The following is a 23,854-nucleotide window of genomic DNA, read 5'->3' as shown; positions in this document are numbered from 1 at the left end:
AAAGGTTCAAACAGGGACCAAGTCAATGCAAAGACTTGAAAACTGGTATAAGCTGCTTTGATATGCAAAAAGCATTAAGAAGTAAGGGCAGACTGAATCAACACATAGTCAGAATTTTGTGTCCAGGTAGGGAGACATATCTTCCTGCAAACTGTTACTTTGTGAGTAAGGGTGTCAGTCTTATACAAATAAGTGTTGGAGCTCATTTCTGATTATCATGATCTCATAGCCTGAATATGCATATGACTTGCGACTGGAAGTAAAGCAACCATCATTCAAACATATGTTTACCATACGGTTTATGATCATCTGTTAACCATATGTTCTCAAACATATGGTTACCATACGGTTTATGATCATCTGTTAACCATATGTTCTCAAACATATGGTTACCATGAACATGCGTTTATCATGTGTTTTCAAACGCATGTTTCACATAAACAGACATTTACCATGTGTTTTCAAACGCATGTTTTCCATAAACGCATGTAAACAATACGTTCTCCAAACATGCGTTTAACGTACGGTGCTCCAAACATGCGTTTCTGACATGTTTTGAAACATACGGTAAATTCCTGGTAAACATGCGTTTACATGCGTTGCAATTTTGCCTGTGTACCAAAGGTATCAATTTAAATATGTTGGTCTGCCATTATTGGATATAAGTTTGCTTCTTTTCCATTTATCTTTTAGTTAAAGATTACTTATTATTTTTTAAACAGAGCAAAGAATACAAAGGACGATCATTTTTCAGTTAATATACTGACATTAAGCAAATTTTTAGACAGATGTAACTACCTTCCCTCTTGATTCTCTTTTAGAATAAAGATGAGTGTTATGTGTGTTATTTTGACACCATGGTCAGCTACAGAGAACAATTTGAATCAACTTGGTCATATCGTATTATACCTTAAACTACATTTGTCCTTTGGTTAGCTAAATAAATATACATTTTATATTACACTTTGATATTGCCTGTAAGCAAAGTCTTTCACCATATAAGATTAATTCATTGAATTAAAATTTGTACTATAGATATAAAAAAAAAAAGATATGGTGTGAGTGCCATTGAGACAACTCTCCATCCAAATAACAATTTATAAAAAGGTAAACCATTATAGGTCAACGTACGGCCTTCAACACGGAGCATTGGCTCACACCGAACAACAAGCTATTGAAGGCCCTAAAATTACTAGTGTAAAACCATTCAAAGGGGAACACCAACGGTCGACACTTCTTTGAGATGAACAATAAAATTTAACATATGATAACGGATGTGGTCCGAAAATGATACAAATGTACAAGAAATGCAAATAATGACGTATAGAAGGCCCTAAAATTACTAGTGTAAAACAATTCAAACGGGAAAACCAACGGTCTCATATCCAACCAAAGAACTTGATTTCCCATCACTCAATTGAATACCTAAACTGCATACCTAAACTCCACTTGTATTTTTGTCCATCTGATGAGTTCAGCCTTTTTCAACTGATTTTCATAGTTCGTTCTTATGTTATAATTGCTGGTATACCTAGGTCCAAGGTTAGGGGAGGGTTGGGATCCCGCTTACATGTTTAACTACGCCACATTATTTATGCATGTGCCTGTCCCAATTCAGGAGCCTGTAATTTAGCGTTTGTGGTTTGTTTACTAGTATGTGTTACACATTTGTTTTTCGTTCATTTTTTTTTAATTTAAATATAGCCTTTTGTTTTCTCGTTTGAATGGTTATATATTGTCACAACTGGGCCTTTTATAAATATGTTATATATTGTCACAACTGGGCCTTTTATAAATATGTTATATATTGTCACAACTGGGCCTTTTATAAATATGTTATATATTGTCACAACTGGGCCTTTTATAGCTGACTATGCGGTATGGGCTTTGCTAATTTTCATTTTTTTTTAACGATAACAAATATTTTATTCAATCATTTCCTGTTATATAAATACCTAAGTAGCCCAGGTTGCATACTTAAGGGCCCCTGTTTTTTGACATCCCCACTTGACCAGGGAAAATATCAAATGTGTTTATACAATAGTTTTACATACATAATTATATTTAAATAACCATTACAAATGATTTTCCCACCTGATAGGATCACTGTATTACATCACTATCGTATATCCGGTTCACTGAACAAAACATGTGTTGATTTAAACTGGAAATACTTTAAAATTTGATTGCGAAAATAAATTATTGTTTGACTTGCAGAATTTTGATGTGACTGAACATAATTTGAAATGATTCTTTAATATATATATATGGATTATAAAAAAGGATAAAGCACATTTAGTGAGTGAAAATGTATTACGAAGGATAATATATGTGGTAATTTACTTATGTAACTAATATGCACAGACATAGATTCAAATAATAATTACAATAAAGGATATTGTTTTTTCGTTCTGTAATAATAACATAGTGTTCACTACTTTATACACCATATACAATAAGATAAGTATATATGCAATCGAACACACCTTTCGTTTAGAGCAGTAGAACTAAGTACATCTTCCTAATTTTTTTCGATGAAGAGTTTAATTTTCGTTTTGCATATATACTTTATATCCGAGCGTAGCAGAAACAATTAATTCGTTTTTCATGTGCATTTTTAGCATAACCTGTATAGACTGCATATTCAATTTAATTTTATCGAATTTGCTTTTTTTACGTATTTTCCAAATAGCCCATTTGAAATAAAGTAATATTGCATTAACAATGAAATTACTCGAATTCTCTGTACAAATTTCTAATAAAATATCTTTTTCAACGAGAACCTCATCGTTTATAAAGTTACAAAGTTGTAAATTTCTAACAACCGTTTCTATCAATGGTTTAACATTGTTACATTGATAAAATAAATGCTCAAGAGTTTTAATATTATTAATTTCATCACATAAGTGACATTTTACATTTGACATGATCATTATTTTCAGTCTGTTTTCTGTGTATATAATCCTGTGTATACATTTCCATTGAAATTCTTTAACTTTTCTATTAATATTCATATTACTTAGTTTAAGCCAAATTGTTTCCCAATTTATATACTCGCTATACACATTTTCCCATTTTGTTTGACACTTAGGGGTCTCAATTATGTTAATGTTTGATTGAACATATTTTAATGTCAAATCCTTGATTTGAAAATTCAAGGTTTTCAGAAATTTTTATTTTGTTGCTTTTTCAAGCAGGTTGGTCATCGTTATTTTTTAAAATCTGCATGAATGTTTGTGGTATGGAACTTTTAATTCGTGAATATTCCGAAATACAATTACGTTTATCTATTAATTGTCTATATATTATATATTATGGTATTATCGTCCCATATATCACCAGGAGTTTTAATCTGACTTTTTGAAAAGGAAGAATAAAATAAAGATTTGCCCTGAAATAAAATATTTGAGTTTCCAAATAATCGCTGTTTCTTTACTTCCATTACGTTAAATATACTCTGTGTGATCTTTTTCAGTTTTGACCACGATTGTAAAGCGTTTCTGTAATAATGTGGTATGTTTTTTATTTCAAGACCTGAAAGGTCAGAACATTTACACAGACATACATGTAGTTAACACATTTCTCTGACGTCAGTCTATTGTTCTTACGGTTGATTATTTTTTAAGAATCCACTGACAACCATGTTTACTTAAGAACTTATATTATATCTTTTAACTTACGATATTGTGTCCTCTCAAAAACGAGTGACTCTTATAGGTTCGAACTAGCGCGTATTTTTGACAGTTAAGTCTGTAGTCTATGCATGATACCAGTAGACCACGAGTACTGATATCAAATGATATTCAAAAGTCACTCGTATAGCGTATATCTGTCAATGCATGTCAATACAGTGTAGTTCTGTATTTTTGTTATCTAATGAAATATATAAACACTATAAAATCAAGGAACTGTAGATATTACTTACTAGTACAATTCCTTGATAAAATAAACATCCATGTACACAATACACTTATCCTTTTTAAGGTACGAGGCCTTTTCCTTTTCATCATCTTTTGGTTTTATGATTATAATGATATCATACTATGATCACTTAATATTTGTTTGATAATAAATGGCCCAAACATACATCAACATTTAGCTGACTCTTATTTGAATACAGTGTGATTAAATACGACTGTAAAACTATTTCTTTGACTGTGAAACCAAAAACAAAATTGTCAACTTTAGAGTAGAAATGAAATATATATACCTTTAAGATTAAAAAAATATTTTGGTAGAGCAAAACATTACAAACAAATCTTTCTGGGCTTGAACTTGGCACTGTTAATATCACAGTTTTTTTTTGTTTCGGTGCCAAAGACTAGACGATCACGGCTATTAACAGCTTACATGACACATAATTATATATTGTACATTTGAAACAAAAGCAATTCTGCTTGGGTTTTAGGATGCCTCCACAAATAATACTAGTTCATCAACTGATTGACGATGGATGACAATTGCAATAAAGTTAAAAAATGTCAAAACAACATGAAATGGAAACAGTTTAAACAAAACGTATATTTATTATTTCAATTATGACCAATCATAGTATCTATTCTATCAACAATTGGTGAAGTGGTGTTAATGTGAATTTTACATTTCATTTAGTTTTTAAATGATTATAGAATATACGGTCGGACTTTCATTTGATCAATTCCTGACACCCCTCGGTGTGTTCTATGACAAGAAAAACCTCAAAATATGCATTACATGTATCTATAACTTAATCTTTATTATTGAATGTGTGTGCAAATTCAATCAAACGGGCCATTGGTTTTCTCATAAGATTGCTAAAAACTATATATATATATGTGAATATTAAAGGTTTCTAAATGTTGGTAATTAAAAAGTTTTAACTTTCCAATTTTTTTTTTAAAAATATCCATATTTTAGTTATATGTCTTTTTGAATGAATTATAAATGCTAAAATCTAATTAATATAAATTATTTGTAAAAATTCAACATTGAATTAATAAATCATTTACAAATACAATATCTGGTAACAAAAAGGGAAGATAACTACTCATTTAAGTTATATTGAACTTATATTAAGTTAAATATAAATGTGAACCATGTGGATCTAGTCAGTTCCAGCTATTATACAATAAAAAAGACAAAAGATGAAATTATTTTCATGAAATTCAGTTGATTCATTGTTAGATCAGGAAACAGATAGTCGTTTTACTAGGAATGGGTTAAGCTAGAGAATTGATAAGAAGTAGTGGATTCGAAAACGATAATCAACTCTCGACTAAAGTCGCTCGTTGATTATCGTTTACGAATCCACTACTTCTTATCAATTCTCTAATACTTCATCATCAAACTTCTTATCACATTTTTTTAACCAAAATTTACCTATTGCATTCCAACTAGATAATGGCTTATGTAATATCGAATATAAAGATTTGATATATTTACTTTCTATCCAACTATCTTAATTTACCATCCCCATGCCCCCCTTTTTAACATTTAAACAACACACATTCCGGTCTACTTGATTCACTTTCCCATCCCAAATAAAATTCCATATTATCTTATAGAATTCTGTTTTGTATTTTTCGGGTATACCTCTTATTTCTAACTCATAACCACACACTGATATAATTCTTTTTTTAACAATAAGGACTTTTCTAGAGTAAGTAAATTTTCGACTTTTCCAGACGTGTACACAATTTTGTACTTTTTCTAATATTGATTTCAAAATTTTGTCATTGTCAATGTTATAACCATGGTGAATACCTAGTGTTTTTATGTTATCTGTTGTCCAGCTTATCTTTTAAAAAGTAGGTCGTCTGCGTTTCTTTGCGCCAATATTTAGTCCCTTAGTCTTTTCGTAATTAATTTTAGAACCCGATGCCTTTTCATATTTGTCTAATATTTCAATAGATTTTTTTTACAGAACTTTCATTTTTATTAAATAATTCGGTGTCGTCTGCAAACATATTTAATTTGGTTTCTATTAACTCCCAATTTTCTTCCCCAGGCAATATAATGCCTTGAATGTCTTTTTCTGCCCTTATTGCACAGGCCAATGGCTCTGCCTGTAATGTATATAAAAAGGGGGCTAAAGAACCTAGAATCTAGAAATTAAAAAATATTTGGAGACGTAGCCATTTGTTTTAATACAAGTCTTTGCACTTTTCAATAGCATTAGAACCCAACCACGAAAATTGTCCCCAAAATTAAATTCCTTCGTAACGAAGTCTAGCCATTCCAATTCCATCCTATCAAAGGCCTTTTATTGGTCTAAAAAGACAATTATACCCTCTTCATCTTCATCATCAAAATATTTTATGATATCCTGTATCATTCTATTTGCTTCCGTTATATGTCTGCCTTTTACAAATCCTTTTTGGTCGGGATGTATGAGCTTAGAAAGGACTATTTTTAATCTTTCTGCTAGTATTTTAGCTATATCTTTATAATCGCAATTCAGTAGTGTAAGAGGGCGACAGTTACGTATATTTTCCCGTCCCCCGTACTTAAATAATAATGTTAAAACTCCTTTATTATGCGAATTCGGACAATGTTTTGTCATTAAATATTTCTTGCAATAACGTACAAAATTCTTCTTGTATGATATTCCAAAATATTACATAAAATTCAGATATGATCCCGTCCTCCCCTGGGGATTTATTTGTTTTTAATTTTTTTAGAACTTTAATGATTTGATCTACATTTTTACACCGCTATGCCTTGTTGCTTTATTGAAATACACGGTCAAAGCCACCGTTTTAAGTTTAATTTCAATTTTACGAGTCATTGACTAGTTATAACAATACACATTTGGTGAACACATTTCAAAGTGTCCACCTACAATAATAACAATACAGATACATCTAAGCAGTTTTAAGTACAAAAGATAGAAAAAATAATCTAAAATAATAATTCAAAAGCTGCAAATCAGTAGAATAAAACATATGTAAATATAACATTTTCGGATTGATTTGTTTTTATTGTTTACATAAAAAGTAGCAAATAGCAAATTTCGGTTTGTGTATTATTACTCATAATCATCTGGGGAACCTGGTTTGCTTTGTTTACTGTCTTTCTCTGCAGACATTGGCGTCAGCGATATGTCACTAAGTTTGCGCTTGTTGTCACAAGGACGAGGAGTGTTCTGGTTTGGTGACATCTTAGGTTGAAGAAATGCACGTAGTTTGACACGAATTATTTGGGCCCCTTCAATTGTGATGTGAACTCCACTAGCATCTGTTTTATCGTAATACGCCTTAACCACGTTTCCATTTTTTATGAAGATATTGTCTACATCAATATAGGTCAGCACTTCATCTTTGAGACACAATTTTTCCAAGAATTTATTAACATGTGTAGCTGTTTCTTTGACTGTGTGAATATGGTTACTGTTACCTTTTCTTGGAATAATACCACATACACCAATATCTGCATTCGGAAATGCTTGTTTAACTTTGACAATAGCCTGTGTTGCGTACACATTCACCTGATCACTGTCGTGCTTGTTTCTACTCAAGTCATTACAACCTAAGCTTATGATGGCCTTGCCTACTTTTGAGCCATTGCTTTTCACAGGATGATTTTCAAAAGCCGCACCCAAAGACTGATCTATTTTTTCTAGAGTGGCACCACTTATAGAGGCATTTATTAAATTGTCCTCAAATTTACCAACTCTCAAACTATTTGCAGCTCCCAACATTACATGTGTTCCCTTTGATTTGGTGTAGTATGTGTTGGGTGTTTGTAGATGGTTTGTTGCCACTAATGGGTTGATGGACTGACTTTCATTTTTGTCGTTTTCTTGAGCTTCTCTACCTTCGAGAATTTTGCTAGCATAATTACCATAATACTTAATCATAGTATGGTGTTTAAAATCAGCGCAATCATTACGGACATGACCTCTTTTTTTGCAGAAGGAATATTTGGATTCGTTAAGACAGTCTCGTGCAAAATGCACAATTTCTGAACATTTATAGCAGCGCTTATAACTATGATCTGGTTTGTCTTTGCAAGCATAGGAAGGGTGGTTTCTTTGTTTACAATGAATACATTCTGTTCGACCATTGTCGGCAAACATTCGTACATCATATCTACCAAATGTTTTTTTTTTTGGAATTGTCGGAGCACAATGAATGATTTGAATGTATCTTGAACCATTTTCTATATTTTTTCCTCGAATGTATCCCCGCTGTACTGAGCCCGGAACGACTTTGCCATACTGAAGCATTTGTGTTGTAGGTAGCAGTCAATAAGTTCATAAGGAAGGTCTTTGATTGTTATGTTTGTTATTGTGTTGTCCACCTCAATAAATTTGACGGTTCTGTTTTTTATTGTTATATCACACTGCACTAACCTTTCTTTGGCATCTATGTCACGTAAAGTTACAACACAGCTTTTTTCGGTCAATTGCATGGATTTAACACTCGCTAAATCTATTTGCTTTTCAAGTTCTTTTATTATTTCGTCGTGTGTTATCCCCTTAAAGCCACGAGTATAGAAATGAACTGATAGTGTTCTTTGTATATTGGCCATTTTTAAAAACTGGTGAGTTTAAATCAGATGTCGCACAGATAAAATGTCAATAGAATTTCACTTTCTCCTGACTAAAAAAAGTCTATAAACACAGGAAACACATAGCAAAATCCTCTTTGCATACGAAAATCCAAAAACAATTTGGCTCCAAAAATATTTTACCACAGAAAATCGAAAATATCCTCACTCTACAAACGAGGAACATAACCATGGGCTTTGCTAATTACTTAAGACCGTACGGTGACTTATAAATGTGTTATTTTGGTCTCTTGTGGACAGTTGTCTCATTAGCAATCATACCACATCTTGTGTCCATATAAACAGCGGTATATAGCTGGGTTTTCAAAGTGCAACTTGAAACCTCTTCCTAAACTATTAACATATAATTTATTAGCAATCAAAGCCAGGCTTCTAAGATATTGTTTGTTCTAAAGGTGTACAGATACAGTAAAGTTTGTCCCACACTTTAACTTACATCAACAAATGGACAGTTGAAAACAACTCTTTACGACAAAAGAGATGAGTTCAGCTTCCCAATTGTGAACTATCAAATTCTTTGTAGCAGCATATATGCACCGCCTACATACAGAGTTTGAATTTCTTGATTGTTACGGTCTTGTATTTTGTGTCATAATTTCCTTGATAGAGGGTTGCTGATCACAAGAGTTCCAAATGTTGAAGATGAAATCCTTCCTTAGTAAGTTTTAAGGACGAGTTGGTATACCCATTATGAAATAATTGTTCCACTGATGATATAAGATTTAGACTATTTACAGATTTGTAATAACAAAAGTAATATGACGGATGCCACATCTTGAGAAGCATCTGCTCAACCTTCCGGGGCACTGGGATCACCCCGATTTTTAGTGGGGTTCGTGTTGCGTAGTCTTTAGTTTTCTATGTTATTAATTTCCCTGCGTATTACAAGATTTGTCAAAATTTGAAAATGTTATACATTATTCATTTAAAACACAGCAATCAGATTTTAAAATAAGCGACGCGTCATTATATTGATAGATGTCATTATCCAAACACACAGTGAACACAGTGCTTTGCTTTTGCGCCAATTTGCTGATCAGTTCCTTAATAACTTTTTCTATGTGTGCCCATTATACATATTAGTAGTATAGAAATCATTTTATTCAATAGAGATTAATAATACTTACTATAACAAACAGTTTTTTGTGTCATAATAAAACGTATTCCTCTAAAACTAGTCATCGTAACCATAATGAAAATGACTTTAAACTGATAAGTTCTCAAAAGAGGTATTTCTAAAAAAAAAAGAGAAGGAATAAACACTGTAATAAGACAAATAATTTGTTATGTATTTATTCAGTTAAGGATTTGGTTAGATTTACCAATGCGACAATCATCTACCAAAGACACACAAAAAATATGATGTATGGTAACTCAAAAATCTATATAAATATGAGTATAAATTAAACATCCATATATATTGTACCCAGATGTTCAAGTAACAAAATTATATACACTTATACTTGTATTACCCAACTTGTCAAGAAGACTAGCACTATTGAATTAATTAATTATTAAGTCAGTTATGCATTGCATATGATATAAAAATAAGGAGATGTGGTATGATTGTCAATGACGTTCAAGTTATATACACTTATACTTATATAACAAAACTTTCAAGACGATAAGAACTATTTAATTAATCATTAATCATTACAGCATTGCATACGATATAAAAATAAGGAGATGTGGTATGATGGTCAATGAGGCAACCATCCACCAAAGTTCAAATAAAGTGGATAACACTAAGGCCTTTAACAGTGCAAATGCCCCGTATCCTAAGGGTGGCTATGAAAGGTTCATCATGAAAATATAACACAATTCAATTGAGAAAACATATTGCCTAATTTGATATCAAAACAGTTGAATATATTTGTTATAAGATAAATAAAGGAGGTTAATTCAAATTGAAACCATATATTGTACCAAAATTTGTTCCTATGCTCAATACAATTTGATATTTTATTTAAAGCTGGCTTTGTTTTAATGGAAGCAATTTTTACCCTTTAGCCCTCAAAGAACTTTTCTTCTCTTTTATCTAGATATTCTCATCAATCTTCATATGGATATTTATATTACAGTTAATCAGATGACAACTTCTACACCCATCTGTGTTGACAAGAACCCCTCTGCCTGTGCAGAAATTGGACCAGATGTGTGTACTTTGCTTATTGACTTTGCCAAAGAAAATTGTGCTCGCCAGTGTAAATTTTGTCATGAACCTGCAAGTATGTTATCATTACAATGTGTAACGGATGTCCTAAACCTTCAGTTTAATCAGTACAAGTAACAAGTATGTTATCATTACAATGTGTAACTTATGTCCTCAACCTTCAGTACCATCAGTACAAGTAACAAGTATGTTATCATTACAATGTGTAACTTATGTCTTAAACCTTCAGTACCATCAATACAAGTAACAAGTATGTTATCATTACAATGTGTAACTTATGTCCTCAACCTTCAGTACCATCAGTAAAAGTAACAAGTATGTTATCATTACAATGTGTAACTTATGTCTACACCTTCAGTATCATCAATACAAGTAACACGTATGTTATCATTACAATGTGTAACTTATGTCCTCAACCTTTAGTACCATCAGTACAAGTAACAAGTATGTTATCATTACAATGTGTAACTTATGTCCTAAACCTTCAGTATCATCAATACAAGTAACAAGTATGGTATCATTACAATGTGTAACTTATGTCCTCAACCTTCAGTATCATCAGTACAAGTAACAAGTATGTTATCATTACAATGTGTAACGTATGTCCTAAACCTGCAGTATCATCAGTACAAGTAACACGTATGTTATCATTACAATGTGTAACTTATGTCTTAAACCTTCCAAAGTATCATCAGTACAAGTAACAAGTATGTTATCATTACAATGTGTAACGTATGTCCTAAACCTGCAGTATCATCAGTACAAGTAACACGTATTTTAACATTACAATGTATAACGTATGTCTACACCTTCAGTATCATCAGTACAAGTAACAAGTATGTTATCATTACAATGTGTAACTTATGTCTACACCTTCAGTACCATCAGTACAAGTAACAAGTATGTTATCATTACAATGTGTAACTTATGTCCTAAACCTTCAGTACCATCAATACAAGTAACAAGTATGTTATCATTACACTGTGTAACTTATGTCCTAAACCTTCAGTACCATCAGTACAAGTAACAAGTATGTTATCATTACAATGTGTAACTTATGTCTTAAACCTTCAGTACCATCAGTACAAGTAACAAGTATGTTATCATTACAATGTGTAGCTTATGTCCTAAACCTTCAGTACCATCAGTACAAGTAACAAGTATGTTATCATTACAATGTGTAACTTATGTCCTAAACCTTACTCAGTACCATCAGTATAAGTCACAAGTATGTTATCATTACAATGTGTAACTTATGTCCTAAACCTGCAGTACCATCAATACAAGTAACAAGTATGTTATCATTACAATGTGTAACTTATGTCCTACACCTTCAGTATCATCAGTACAAGTATCAAGTACGTTATCATTACAATGTGTAACTTATGTCCTAAACCTTACTCAGTACCATCAGTATAAGTCACAAGTATGTTATCATTACAATGTGTAACTTATGTCCTAAACCTTCAGTACCATCAATACACATATCTAGTATGTTATCATTACAATGTGTAACTTATGTCCTACACCTTCAGTACCATCAGTATAAGTATCAAGTATGTTATCATTACAATGTGTAACTTATGTCTTAACCCTTCAGTACCATCAGTATAAGTCACAAGTATGTTATCATTACAATGTGTAACTTATTTCCTAAACCTTCAGTATCATCAGTACAAGTAACAAGTATGTTATCATTACAATGTGTAACTTATGTCCTAAACCTTCAGTACCATCAGTACAAGTAACAAGTATGTTATCATTACAATGTGTAACTTATGTCCTCAACCTTCAGTACCATCAGTAGAAGTAACAGGTATGTTATCGTTACAATGTGTAACTTATGTCCTAAACCTTACTCAGTACCATCAGTATAAGTCACAAGTATGTTATCATTACAATGTGTAACTTATGTCCTAAAACTTCAGTACCATCAATAAAAGTAACAAGTATGTTATCATTGCAATGTGTTACTTATGTCCTAAACCTTCAGTACCATCAATACAAATATCAAGTATGTTATCATTACAATGTGTAACTTATGTCCTAATCCTGAAGTATCATCAGTACAAGTAACAAGTATGTTATCATTACAATGTGTAACTTATGTCCTAAACCTTCCTCAGTACCATCAGTATAAGTAACAAGTATGTTATCATTACAATGTGTAACTTATTTCCTAAACCTGCAGGACCATCAATACAAGTAACAAGTATGTTATCATTACAATGTTTAACTTATGTCCTAAACCTGCAGTACCATCAGGACAAGTAAAGGTATGTTATCATTACAATGTGTAACTTATGTCCTAAACCTGCAGTACCATCAGTACAAGTAACAGGTACAATGTATGTTATCATTACAATGTGTAACTTATGTCTTTAACCTTCCTCAGTACCATCAGTATACGTAACAGGTATGTAATCATTACAATGTGTAACGTATGTCCTAAGCCTGAAGTATCATCAGTACAAGTAACAGGTATGTTATCGTTACAATGTGTAACTTATGTCCTAAATCTGCAGTACCATCAGTACAAGTAACAATTATGTTATCATTACAATGTATAACTTATGTCCTAAACCTGAAGTAACATTAGTACAAGTAACAAGTATGTTATCATTACAATGTGTAACTGATGTCCTAAACCTGAAGTAACACCAGTACAAGTAACAAGTATGTTATCATTACAATGTGTAACTTATGTCCTTAACCTTCCTCAGTACCATCAGTATAAGTCACAAGTATGTTATCATTACAATGTGTAACTTATGTCCTCAACCTTCAGTATCATCAGAACAAGTGTCAAGTATGTTATCATTACAATGTGTAACTTATGTCCTAAACCTGCAGTACCATCAATACACATAACAAGTATGTTATCATTACACTGTGTAACTTATGTCTTAAACCTTCAGTACCATCAGTACAAGTAACAAGTATGTTATCATTACAATGTGTAACTTATGTCCTAAACCTTCCTCAGTACCATCAGTACATGTAACAGGTATGTTATCATAACAATGTGTAACTTACATTTGTATGTCCTAAACCTTCCTCAGTGCCACCAGGACAAGTAACCCTTCCTCAGTGCCACCAGGACAAGTAACAAGTATGTTATCATTACAATGTGTAACTTATGTCCTAAACCTTCCTCAGTACCATCAGTACAAGTAACAAGTATGCTATCATTACAATGTGTAACTTATGTCCTAATTATTACTCAGTACCATCAGTTCAAGTAACAGGTATGTTATCATTACAATGTGTAACTTATGTCCTAAACCTTCCTCAGTACCATCAGTACAAGTAACAGGTATGTTATCATTACAATGTGTAACTTATGTCCTAAACCGTCCTCAGTACCATCAGTATCAGTAACAAGTATGTTATTATTACAATGTGTAACGTATGTCCTAAACCTTCAGTATCATCAGTACAAGTAACAAGTATGTTATCATTACAATGTGTAACTTATGTCCTAAACCTTCAGTACCATCAGTACAAGTAACAAGTATGTTATCATTACAATGTGTAACTTATGTCCTCAACCTTCAGTACCATCAGTAGAAGTAACAGGTATGTTATCGTTACAATGTGTAACTTATGTCCTAAACCTTACTCAGTACCATCAGTATAAGTCACAAGTATGTTATCATTACAATGTGTAACTTATGTCCTAAACCTTCAGTACCATCAATAAAAGTAACAAGTATGTTATCATTGCAATGTGTTACTTATGTCCTAAACCTTCAGTACCATCAATACAAATATCAAGTATGTTATCATTACAATGTGTAACTTATGTCCTAATCCTGAAGTATCATCAGTACAAGTAACAAGTATGTTATCATTACAATGTGTAACTTATGTCCTAAACCTTCCTCAGTACCATCAGTATAAGTAACAAGTATGTTATCATTACAATGTGTAACTTATTTCCTAAACCTGCAGGACCATCAATACAAGTAACAAGTATGTTATCATTACAATGTTTAACTTATGTCCTAAACCTGCAGTACCATCAGGACAAGTAAAGGTATGTTATCATTACAATGTGTAACTTATGTCCTAAACCTGCAGTACCATCAGTACAAGTAACAGGTACAATGTATGTTATCATTACAATGTGTAACTTATGTCTTTAACCTTCCTCAGTACCATCAGTATACGTAACAGGTATGTAATCATTACAATGTGTAACGTATGTCCTAAGCCTGAAGTATCATCAGTACAAGACACAGGTATGTTATCGTTACAATGTGTAACTTATGTCCTAAATCTGCAGTACCATCAGTACAAGTAACAATTATGTTATCATTACAATGTATAACTTATGTCCTAAACCTGAAGTAACATTAGTACAAGTAACAAGTATGTTATCATTACAATGTGTAACTGATGTCCTAAACCTGAAGTAACACCAGTACAAGTAACAAGTATGTTATCATTACAATGTGTAACTTATGTCCTTAACCTTCCTCAGTACCATCAGTATAAGTCACAAGTATGTTATCATTACAATGTGTAACTTATGTCCTCAACCTTCAGTATCATCAGTACAAGTGTCAAGTATGTTATCATTACAATGTGTAACTTATGTCCTAAACCTGCAGTACCATCAATACACATAACAAGTATGTTATCATTACACTGTGTAACTTATGTCTTAAACCTTCAGTACCATCAGTACAAGTAACAAGTATGTTATCATTACAATGTGTAACTTATGTCCTAAACCTTCCTCAGTACCATCAGTACATGTAACAGGTATGTTATCATAACAATGTGTAACTTACATTTGTATGTCCTAAACCTTCCTCAGTGCCACCAGTACAAGTAACAAGTATGTTATCATTACAATGTGTAACTTATGTCCTAAACCTTCCTCAGTACCATCAGTACAAGTAACAAGTATGCTATCATTACAATGTGTAACTTATGTCCTAATTATTACTCAGTACCATCAGTTCAAGTAACAGGTATGTTATCATTACAATGTGTAACTTATGTCCTTAACCTTCCTCAGTACCATCAGTACAAGTAACAGGTATGTTATCATTACAATGTGTAACTTATGTCCTAAACCGTCCTCAGTACCATCAGTATCAGTAACAAGTATGTTATCATTACAATGTGTAACGTATGTCCTAAACCTGAAGTATCATCAGTACAAGTAACAAGTATGTTATCATTACAATGTGTAACTTATGTCCTAAACCTGCAGTACCATCAATACAAATATCAAGTATGTTATCATTACAATGTGTAACTTATGTCCTAAACCTACAGTACCATCAATACAAATATCAAGTATGTTATCATTACAATGTGTAACTTATGTCCTAATCCTGAAGTATCATCAGTACAAGTAACAAGTATGTTATCATTACAATGTGTAAATTATGTCCTAAACCTTCCTCAGTACCATCAGTATAAGTAACAAGTATGTTATCATTACAATGTGTAACTTATTTCCTAAACCTGCAGGACCATCAATACAAGTAACAAGTATTTTATCATTACAATGTTTAACTTATGTCCTAAACCTGCAGTACCATCAGGACAAGTAAAGGTATGTTATCATTACAATGTGTAACTTATGTCCTAAACCTGCAGTACCATCAGTACAAGTAACAAGTACAATGTATGTTATCATTACAATGTGTAACTTATGTCTTTAACCTTCCTCAGTACCATCAGTATACGTAACAGGTATGTAATCATTACAATGTGTAACTTATGTCCTAAACCTGCAGTACCATCAGTACAAGTAACAAGTATGTTAGCATTACAATGTGTAGCTTATGTCCTAAGCCTGAAGTATCATCAGTACAAGTAACAGGTATGTTATCGTTACAATGTGTAACTTATGTCCTAAATCTGCAGTACCATCAGTACAAGTAATAATTATGTTATCATTACAATGTATAACTTATGTCCTAAACCTGAAGTAACATTAGTACAAGTAACAAGTATGTTATCATTACAATGTGTAACTTATGTCCTAAACCTGAAGTATCATCAGTACAAGTAACAAGTATGTTATCAATACAATGTGTAACTTATGTCCTAAACCTGAAGTAACACCAGTAAAAGTAACAAGTATGTTATCATTACAATGTGTAACTTATGTCCTAAACCTTCCTCAGTACCATCAGTACAAGTAACAGGTATGTTATCATTACAATGTGTAACTTATGTCCTCAACCTTCAGTATCATCAGTACTAGTGTCAAGTATGTTATCATTACAATGTGTAACTTATGTCCTAAACCTGCAGTACCATCAATACACATATCAAGTATGTTATCATTACAATGTGTAACTTATGTCTTAAACCTTCAGTACCATCAGTACAAGTAACAAGTATGTTATCATTACAATGTGTAACTTATGTCCTAAACCTTCAGTACCATCAATACAAGTAACAAGTATGTTATCATTACAATGTGTAACTTATGTCCTAAACCTTCAGTACCATCAATACAAGTAACAAGTATGTTATCATTACAATGTGTAACTTATGTCTTAAACCTGCAGTACCATCAATACACATAACAAGTATGTTATCATTACAATGTGTAACTTATGTCCTAAACCTGCAGTACCATCAGTACAAGTAACAGGTACAATGTATGTTATCATTACAATGTGTAACTTATGTCTTTAACCTTCCTCAGTACCATCAGTATACGTAACAGGTATGTAATCATTACAATGTGTAACGTATGTCCTAAGCCTGAAGTATCATCAGTACAAGTAACAGGTATGTTATCGTTACAATGTGTAACTTATGTCCTAAATCTGCAGTACCATCAGTACAAGTAACAATTATGTTATCATTACAATGTATAACTTATGTCCTAAACCTGAAGTAACATTAGTACAAGTAACAAGTATGTTATCATTACAATGTGTAACTGATGTCCTAAACCTGAAGTAACACCAGTACAAGTAACAAGTATGTTATCATTACAATGTGTAACTTATGTCCTTAACCTTCCTCAGTACCATCAGTATAAGTCACAAGTATGTTATCATTACAATGTGTAACTTATGTCCTCAACCTTCAGTATCATCAGTACAAGTGTCAAGTATGTTATCATTACAATGTGTAACTTATGTCCTAAACCTGCAGTACCATCAATACACATAACAAGTATGTTATCATTACACTGTGTAACTTATGTCTTAAACCTTCAGTACCATCAGTACAAGTAACAAGTATGTTATCATTACAATGTGTAACTTATGTCCTAAACCTTCCTCAGTACCATCAGTACATGTAACAGGTATGTTATCATAACAATGTGTAACTTACATTTGTATGTCCTAAACCTTCCTCAGTGCCACCAGTACAAGTAACAAGTATGTTATCATTACAATGTGTAACTTATGTCCTAAACCTTCCTCAGTACCATCAGTACAAGTAACAAGTATGCTATCATTACAATGTGTAACTTATGTCCTAATTATTACTCAGTACCATCAGTTCAAGTAACAGGTATGTTATCATTACAATGTGTAACTTATGTCCTTAACCTTCCTCAGTACCATCAGTACAAGTAACAGGTATGTTATCATTACAATGTGTAACTTATGTCCTAAACCGTCCTCAGTACCATCAGTATCAGTAACAAGTATGTTATCATTACAATGTGTAACGTATGTCCTAAACCTGAAGTATCATCAGTACAAGTAACAAGTATGTTATCATTACAATGTGTAACTTATGTCCTAAACCTGCAGTACCATCAGGATAAGTAACAGGTATGTTATCAATACAATGTGTAACTTATGCCCTAAACCTGCAGTACCATCAATACAAATATCAAGTATGTTATCATTACAATGTGTAACTTATGTCCTAAACCTACAGTACCATCAATACAAATATCAAGTATGTTATCATTACAATTTGTAACTTATGTCCTAATCCTGAAGTATCATCAGTACAAGTAACAAGTATGTTATCATTACAATGTGTAACTTATGTCCTAAACCTTCCTCAGTACCATCAGTATAAGTAACAAGTATGTTATCATTACAATGTGTAACTTATTTCCTAAACCTGCAGGACCATCAATACAAGTAACAAGTATTTTATCATTACAATGTTTAACTTATGTCCTAAACCTGCAGTACCATCAGGACAAGTAAAGGTATGTTATCATTACAATGTGTAACTTATGTCCTAAACCTGCAGTACCATCAGTACAAGTAACAAGTACAATGTATGTTATCATTACAATGTGTAACTTATGTCTTTAACCTTCCTCAGTACCATCAGTATACGTAACAGGTATGTAATCATTACAATGTGTAACTTATGTCCTAAACCTGCAGTACCATCAGTACAAGTAACAAGTATGTTAGCATTACAATGTGTAGCTTATGTCCTAAGCCTGAAGTATCATCAGTACAAGTAACAGGTATGTTATCGTTACAATGTGTAACTTATGTCCTAAATCTGCAGTACCATCAGTACAAGTAATAATTATGTTATCATTACAATGTATAACTTATGTCCTAAACCTGAAGTAACATTAGTACAAGTAACAAGTATGTTATCATTACAATGTGTAACTTATGTCCTAAACCTGAAGTATCATCAGTACAAGTAACAAGTATATTATCAATACAATGTGTAACTTATGTCCTAAACCTGAAGTAACACCAGTAAAAGTAACAAGTATGTTATCATTACAATGTGTAACTTATGTCCTAAACCTTCCTCAGTACCATCAGTACAAGTAACAGGTATGTTATCATTACAATGTGTAACTTATGTCCTCAACCTTCAGTATCATCAGTACTAGTGTCAAGTATGTTATCATTACAATGTGTAACTTATGTCCTAAACCTGCAGTACCATCAATACACATATCAAGTATGTTATCATTACAATGTGTAACTTATGTCTTAAACCTTCAGTACCATCAGTACAAGTAACAAGTATGTTATCATTACAATGTGTAACTTATGTCCTAAACCTTCAGTACCATCAATACAAGTAACAAGTATGTTATCATTACAATGTGTAACTTATGTCCTAAACCTTCAGTACCATCAATACAAGTAACAAGTATGTTATCATTACAATGTGTAACTTATGTCTTAAACCTTCAGTACCATCAGTACAAGTAACAAGTATGTTATCATTACAATGTGTAACTTATGTCCTACACCTTCAGTATCATCAGTACAAGTATCAAGTACGTTATCATTACAATGTGTAACTTATGTCCTAAACCTTACTCAGTACCATCAGTATAAGTCACAAGTATGTTATCATTACAATGTGTAACTTATGTCCTAAACCTTCAGTACCATCAATACACATAACAAGTATGTTATCATTACAATGTGTAACTTATTTCCTAAACCTTCAGTATCATCAGTACAAGTAACAAGTATGTTATCATTACAATGTGTAACTTATGTCCTAAACCTTCAGTACCATCAGTACAAGTAACAGGTATGTTATCATTACAATGTGTAACTTATGTCCTAAACCTTCAGTACCATCAGTACAAGTAACAAGTATGTTATCATTACAATGTGTAACTTATGTCCTAAACCTTCAGTACCATCAGTACAAGTAACAAGTATGTTATCATTACAATGTGTAACTTATGTCCTCAACCTTCAGTACCATCAGTAGAAGTAACAGGTATGTTATCGTTACAATGTGTAACTTATGTCCTAAACCTTCCTCAGTACCATCAGTATAAGTAACAAGTATGTTATCATTACAATGTGTAACTTATTTCCTAAACCTGCAGGACCATCAATACAAGTAACAAGTATGTTATCATTACAATGTTTAACTTATGTCCTAAACCTGCAGTACCATCAGGACAAGTAAAGGTATGTTATCATTACAATGTGTAACTTATGTCCTAAACCTGCAGTACCATCAATACAAGTAACAGGTACAATGTATGTTATCATTACAATGTGTAACTTATGTCTTTAACCTTCCTCAGTACCATCAGTATACGTAACAGGTATGTAATCATTACAATGTTTAACGTATGTCCTAAGCCTGAAGTATCATCAGTACAAGTAACAGGTATGTTATCGTTACAATGTGTAACTTATGTCCTAAATCTGCAGTACCATCAGTACAAGTAACAATTATGTTATCATTACAATGTATAACTTATGTCCTAAACCTGAAGTAACATTAATTCAAGTAACAAGTATGTTATCATTACAATGTGTAACTGATGTCCTAAACCTGAAGTAACACCAGTACAAGTAACAAGTATGTTATCATTACAATGTGTAACTTATGTCCTTAACCTTCCTCAGTACCATCAGTATAAGTCACAAGTATGTTATCATTACAATGTGTAACTTATGTCCTCAACCTTCAGTATCATCAGTACAAGTGTCAAGTATGTTATCATTACAATGTGTAACTTATGTCCTAAACCTGCAGTACCATCAATACACATAACAAGTATGTTATCATTACACTGTGTAACTTATGTCTTAAACCTTCAGTACCATCAGTACAAGTAACAAGTATGTTATCATTACAATGTGTAACTTATGTCCTAAACCTTCCTCAGTACCATCAGTACATGTAACAGGTATGTTATCATAACAATGTGTAACTTACATTTGTATGTCCTAAACCTTCCTCAGTGCCACCAGTACAAGTAACAAGTATGTTATCATTACAATGTGTAACTTATGTCCTAAACCTTCCTCAGTACCATCAGTACAAGTAACAAGTATGCTATCATTACAATGTGTAACTTATGTCCTAATTATTACTCAGTACCATCAGTTCAAGTCACAGGTATGTTATCATTACAATGTGTAACTTATGTCCTTAACCTTCCTCAGTACCATCAGTACAAGTAACAGGTATGTTATCATTACAATGTGTAACTTATGTCCTAAACCGTCCTCAGTACCATCAGTATCAGTAACAAGTATGTTATCATTACAATGTGTAACGTATGTCCTAAACCTGAAGTATCATCAGTACAAGTAACAAGTATGTTATCATTACAATGTGTAACTTATGTCCTAAACCTGCAGTACCATCAGGATAAGTAACAGGTATGTTATCATTACAATGTGTAACTTATGCCCTAAACCTGCAGTACCATCAATACAAATATCAAGTATGTTATCATTACAATGTGTAACTTATGTCCTAAACCTACAGTACCATCAATACAAATATCAAGTATGTTATCATTACAATGTGTAACTTATGTCCTAATCCTGAAGTATCATCAGTACAAGTAACAAGTATGTTATCATTACAATGTGTAACTTATGTCCTAAACCTTCCTCAGTACCATCAGTATAAGTAACAAGTATGTTATCATTACAATGTGTAACTTATTTCCTAAACCTGCAGGACCATCAATACAAGTAACAAGTATTTTATCATTACAATGTTTAACTTATGTCCTAAACCTGCAGTACCATCAGGACAAGTAAAGGTATGTTATCATTACAATGTGTAACTTATGTCCTAAACCTGCAGTACCATCAGTACAAGTAACAAGTACAATGTATGTTATCATTACAATGTGTAACTTATGTCTTTAACCTTCCTCAGTACCATCAGTATACGTAACAGGTATGTAATCATTACAATGTGTAACTTATGTCCTAAACCTGCAGTACCATCAGTACAAGTAACAAGTATGTTAGCATTACAATGTGTAGCTTATGTCCTAAGCCTGAAGTATCATCAGTACAAGTAACAGGTATGTTATCGTTACAATGTGTAACTTATGTCCTAAATCTGCAGTACCATCAGTACAAGTAATAATTATGTTATCATTACAATGTATAACTTATGTCCTAAACCTGAAGTAACATTAGTACAAGTAACAAGTATGTTATCATTACAATGTGTAACTTATGTCCTAAACCTGAAGTATCATCAGTACAAGTAACAAGTATGTTATCAATACAATGTGTAACTTATGTCCTAAACCTGAAGTAACACCAGTAAAAGTAACAAGTATGTTATCATTACAATGTGTAACTTATGTCCTAAACCTTCCTCAGTACCATCAGTACAAGTAACAGGTATGTTATCATTACAATGTGTAACTTATGTCCTCAACCTTCAGTATCATCAGTACTAGTGTCAAGTATGTTATCATTACAATGTGTAACTTATGTCGTAAACCTGCAGTACCATCAATACACATATCAAGTATGTTATCATTACAATGTGTAACTTATGTCTTAAACCTTCAGTACCATCAGTACAAGTAACAAGTATGTTATCATTACAATGTGTAACTTATGTCCTAAACCTTCAGTACCATCAATACAAGTAACAAGTATGTTATCATTACAATGTGTAACTTATGTCCTAAACCTTCAGTACCATCAGTACAAGTAACAAGTATGTTATCATTACAATGTGTAACTTATGTCTTAAACCTTCAGTACCATCAGTATAAGTCACAAGTATGTTATCATTACAATGTGTAACTTATGTCTTAAACCTTCAGTACCATCAGTATAAGTCACAAGTACGTTATCATTACAATGTGTAACTTATGTCGTAAACCTTCAGTATCATCAGTACAAGTATCAAGTATGTTATCATTACAATGTGTAACTTATGTCCTACACCTTCAGTATCATCAGTACAAGTATCAAGTACGTTATCATTACAATGTGTAACTTATGTCCTAAACCTTACTCAGTACCATCAGTATAAGTCACAAGTATGTTATCATTACAATGTGTAACTTATGTCCTAAACCTTCAGTACCATCAATACACATATCAAGTATGTTATCATTACAATGTGTAACTTATGTCCTACACCTTCAGTACCATCAGTATAAGTATCAAGTACGTTATCATTACAATGTGTAACTTATGTCCTAAACCTTCAGTACCATCAGTACAAGTAACAGGTATGTTATCATTACAATGTGTAACTTATGTCCTAAACCTTCAGTACCATCAGTACAAGTAACAGGTATGTTATCATTACAATGTGTAACTTATGTCCTAAACCTTACTCAGTACCATCAGTATAAGTCACAAGTATGTTATCATTACAATGTGTAACGTATGTCCTAAACCTTCAGTACCATCAGTACAAGTAACAGGTATGTTATCATTA

At 32.2% G+C, this 23,854-nt stretch overlaps 1 protein-coding gene across 1 annotated transcript in view; it reads left to right on the top strand.

The window, feature by feature from the left end:
* LOC134723872 (uncharacterized) overlaps positions 1-23,854 on the top strand; it is a 103,424-nt gene that overhangs the window by 26,217 nt on the left and 53,353 nt on the right. The window contains exon 10 of the mRNA XM_063587411.1: positions 10,632-10,778. Within this exon, the coding sequence (XP_063443481.1) occupies positions 10,632-10,778 (147 nt within the window). The remainder of the gene's footprint in view (positions 1-10,631; positions 10,779-23,854) is intronic.

The sequence above is a fragment of the Mytilus trossulus genome, chromosome 6 (assembly GCF_036588685.1).
Source record: "Mytilus trossulus isolate FHL-02 chromosome 6, PNRI_Mtr1.1.1.hap1, whole genome shotgun sequence".
Taxonomy (NCBI): domain Eukaryota; kingdom Metazoa; phylum Mollusca; class Bivalvia; order Mytilida; family Mytilidae; genus Mytilus; species Mytilus trossulus.
This window is presented reverse-complemented; position numbering and strand designations above follow the sequence as displayed.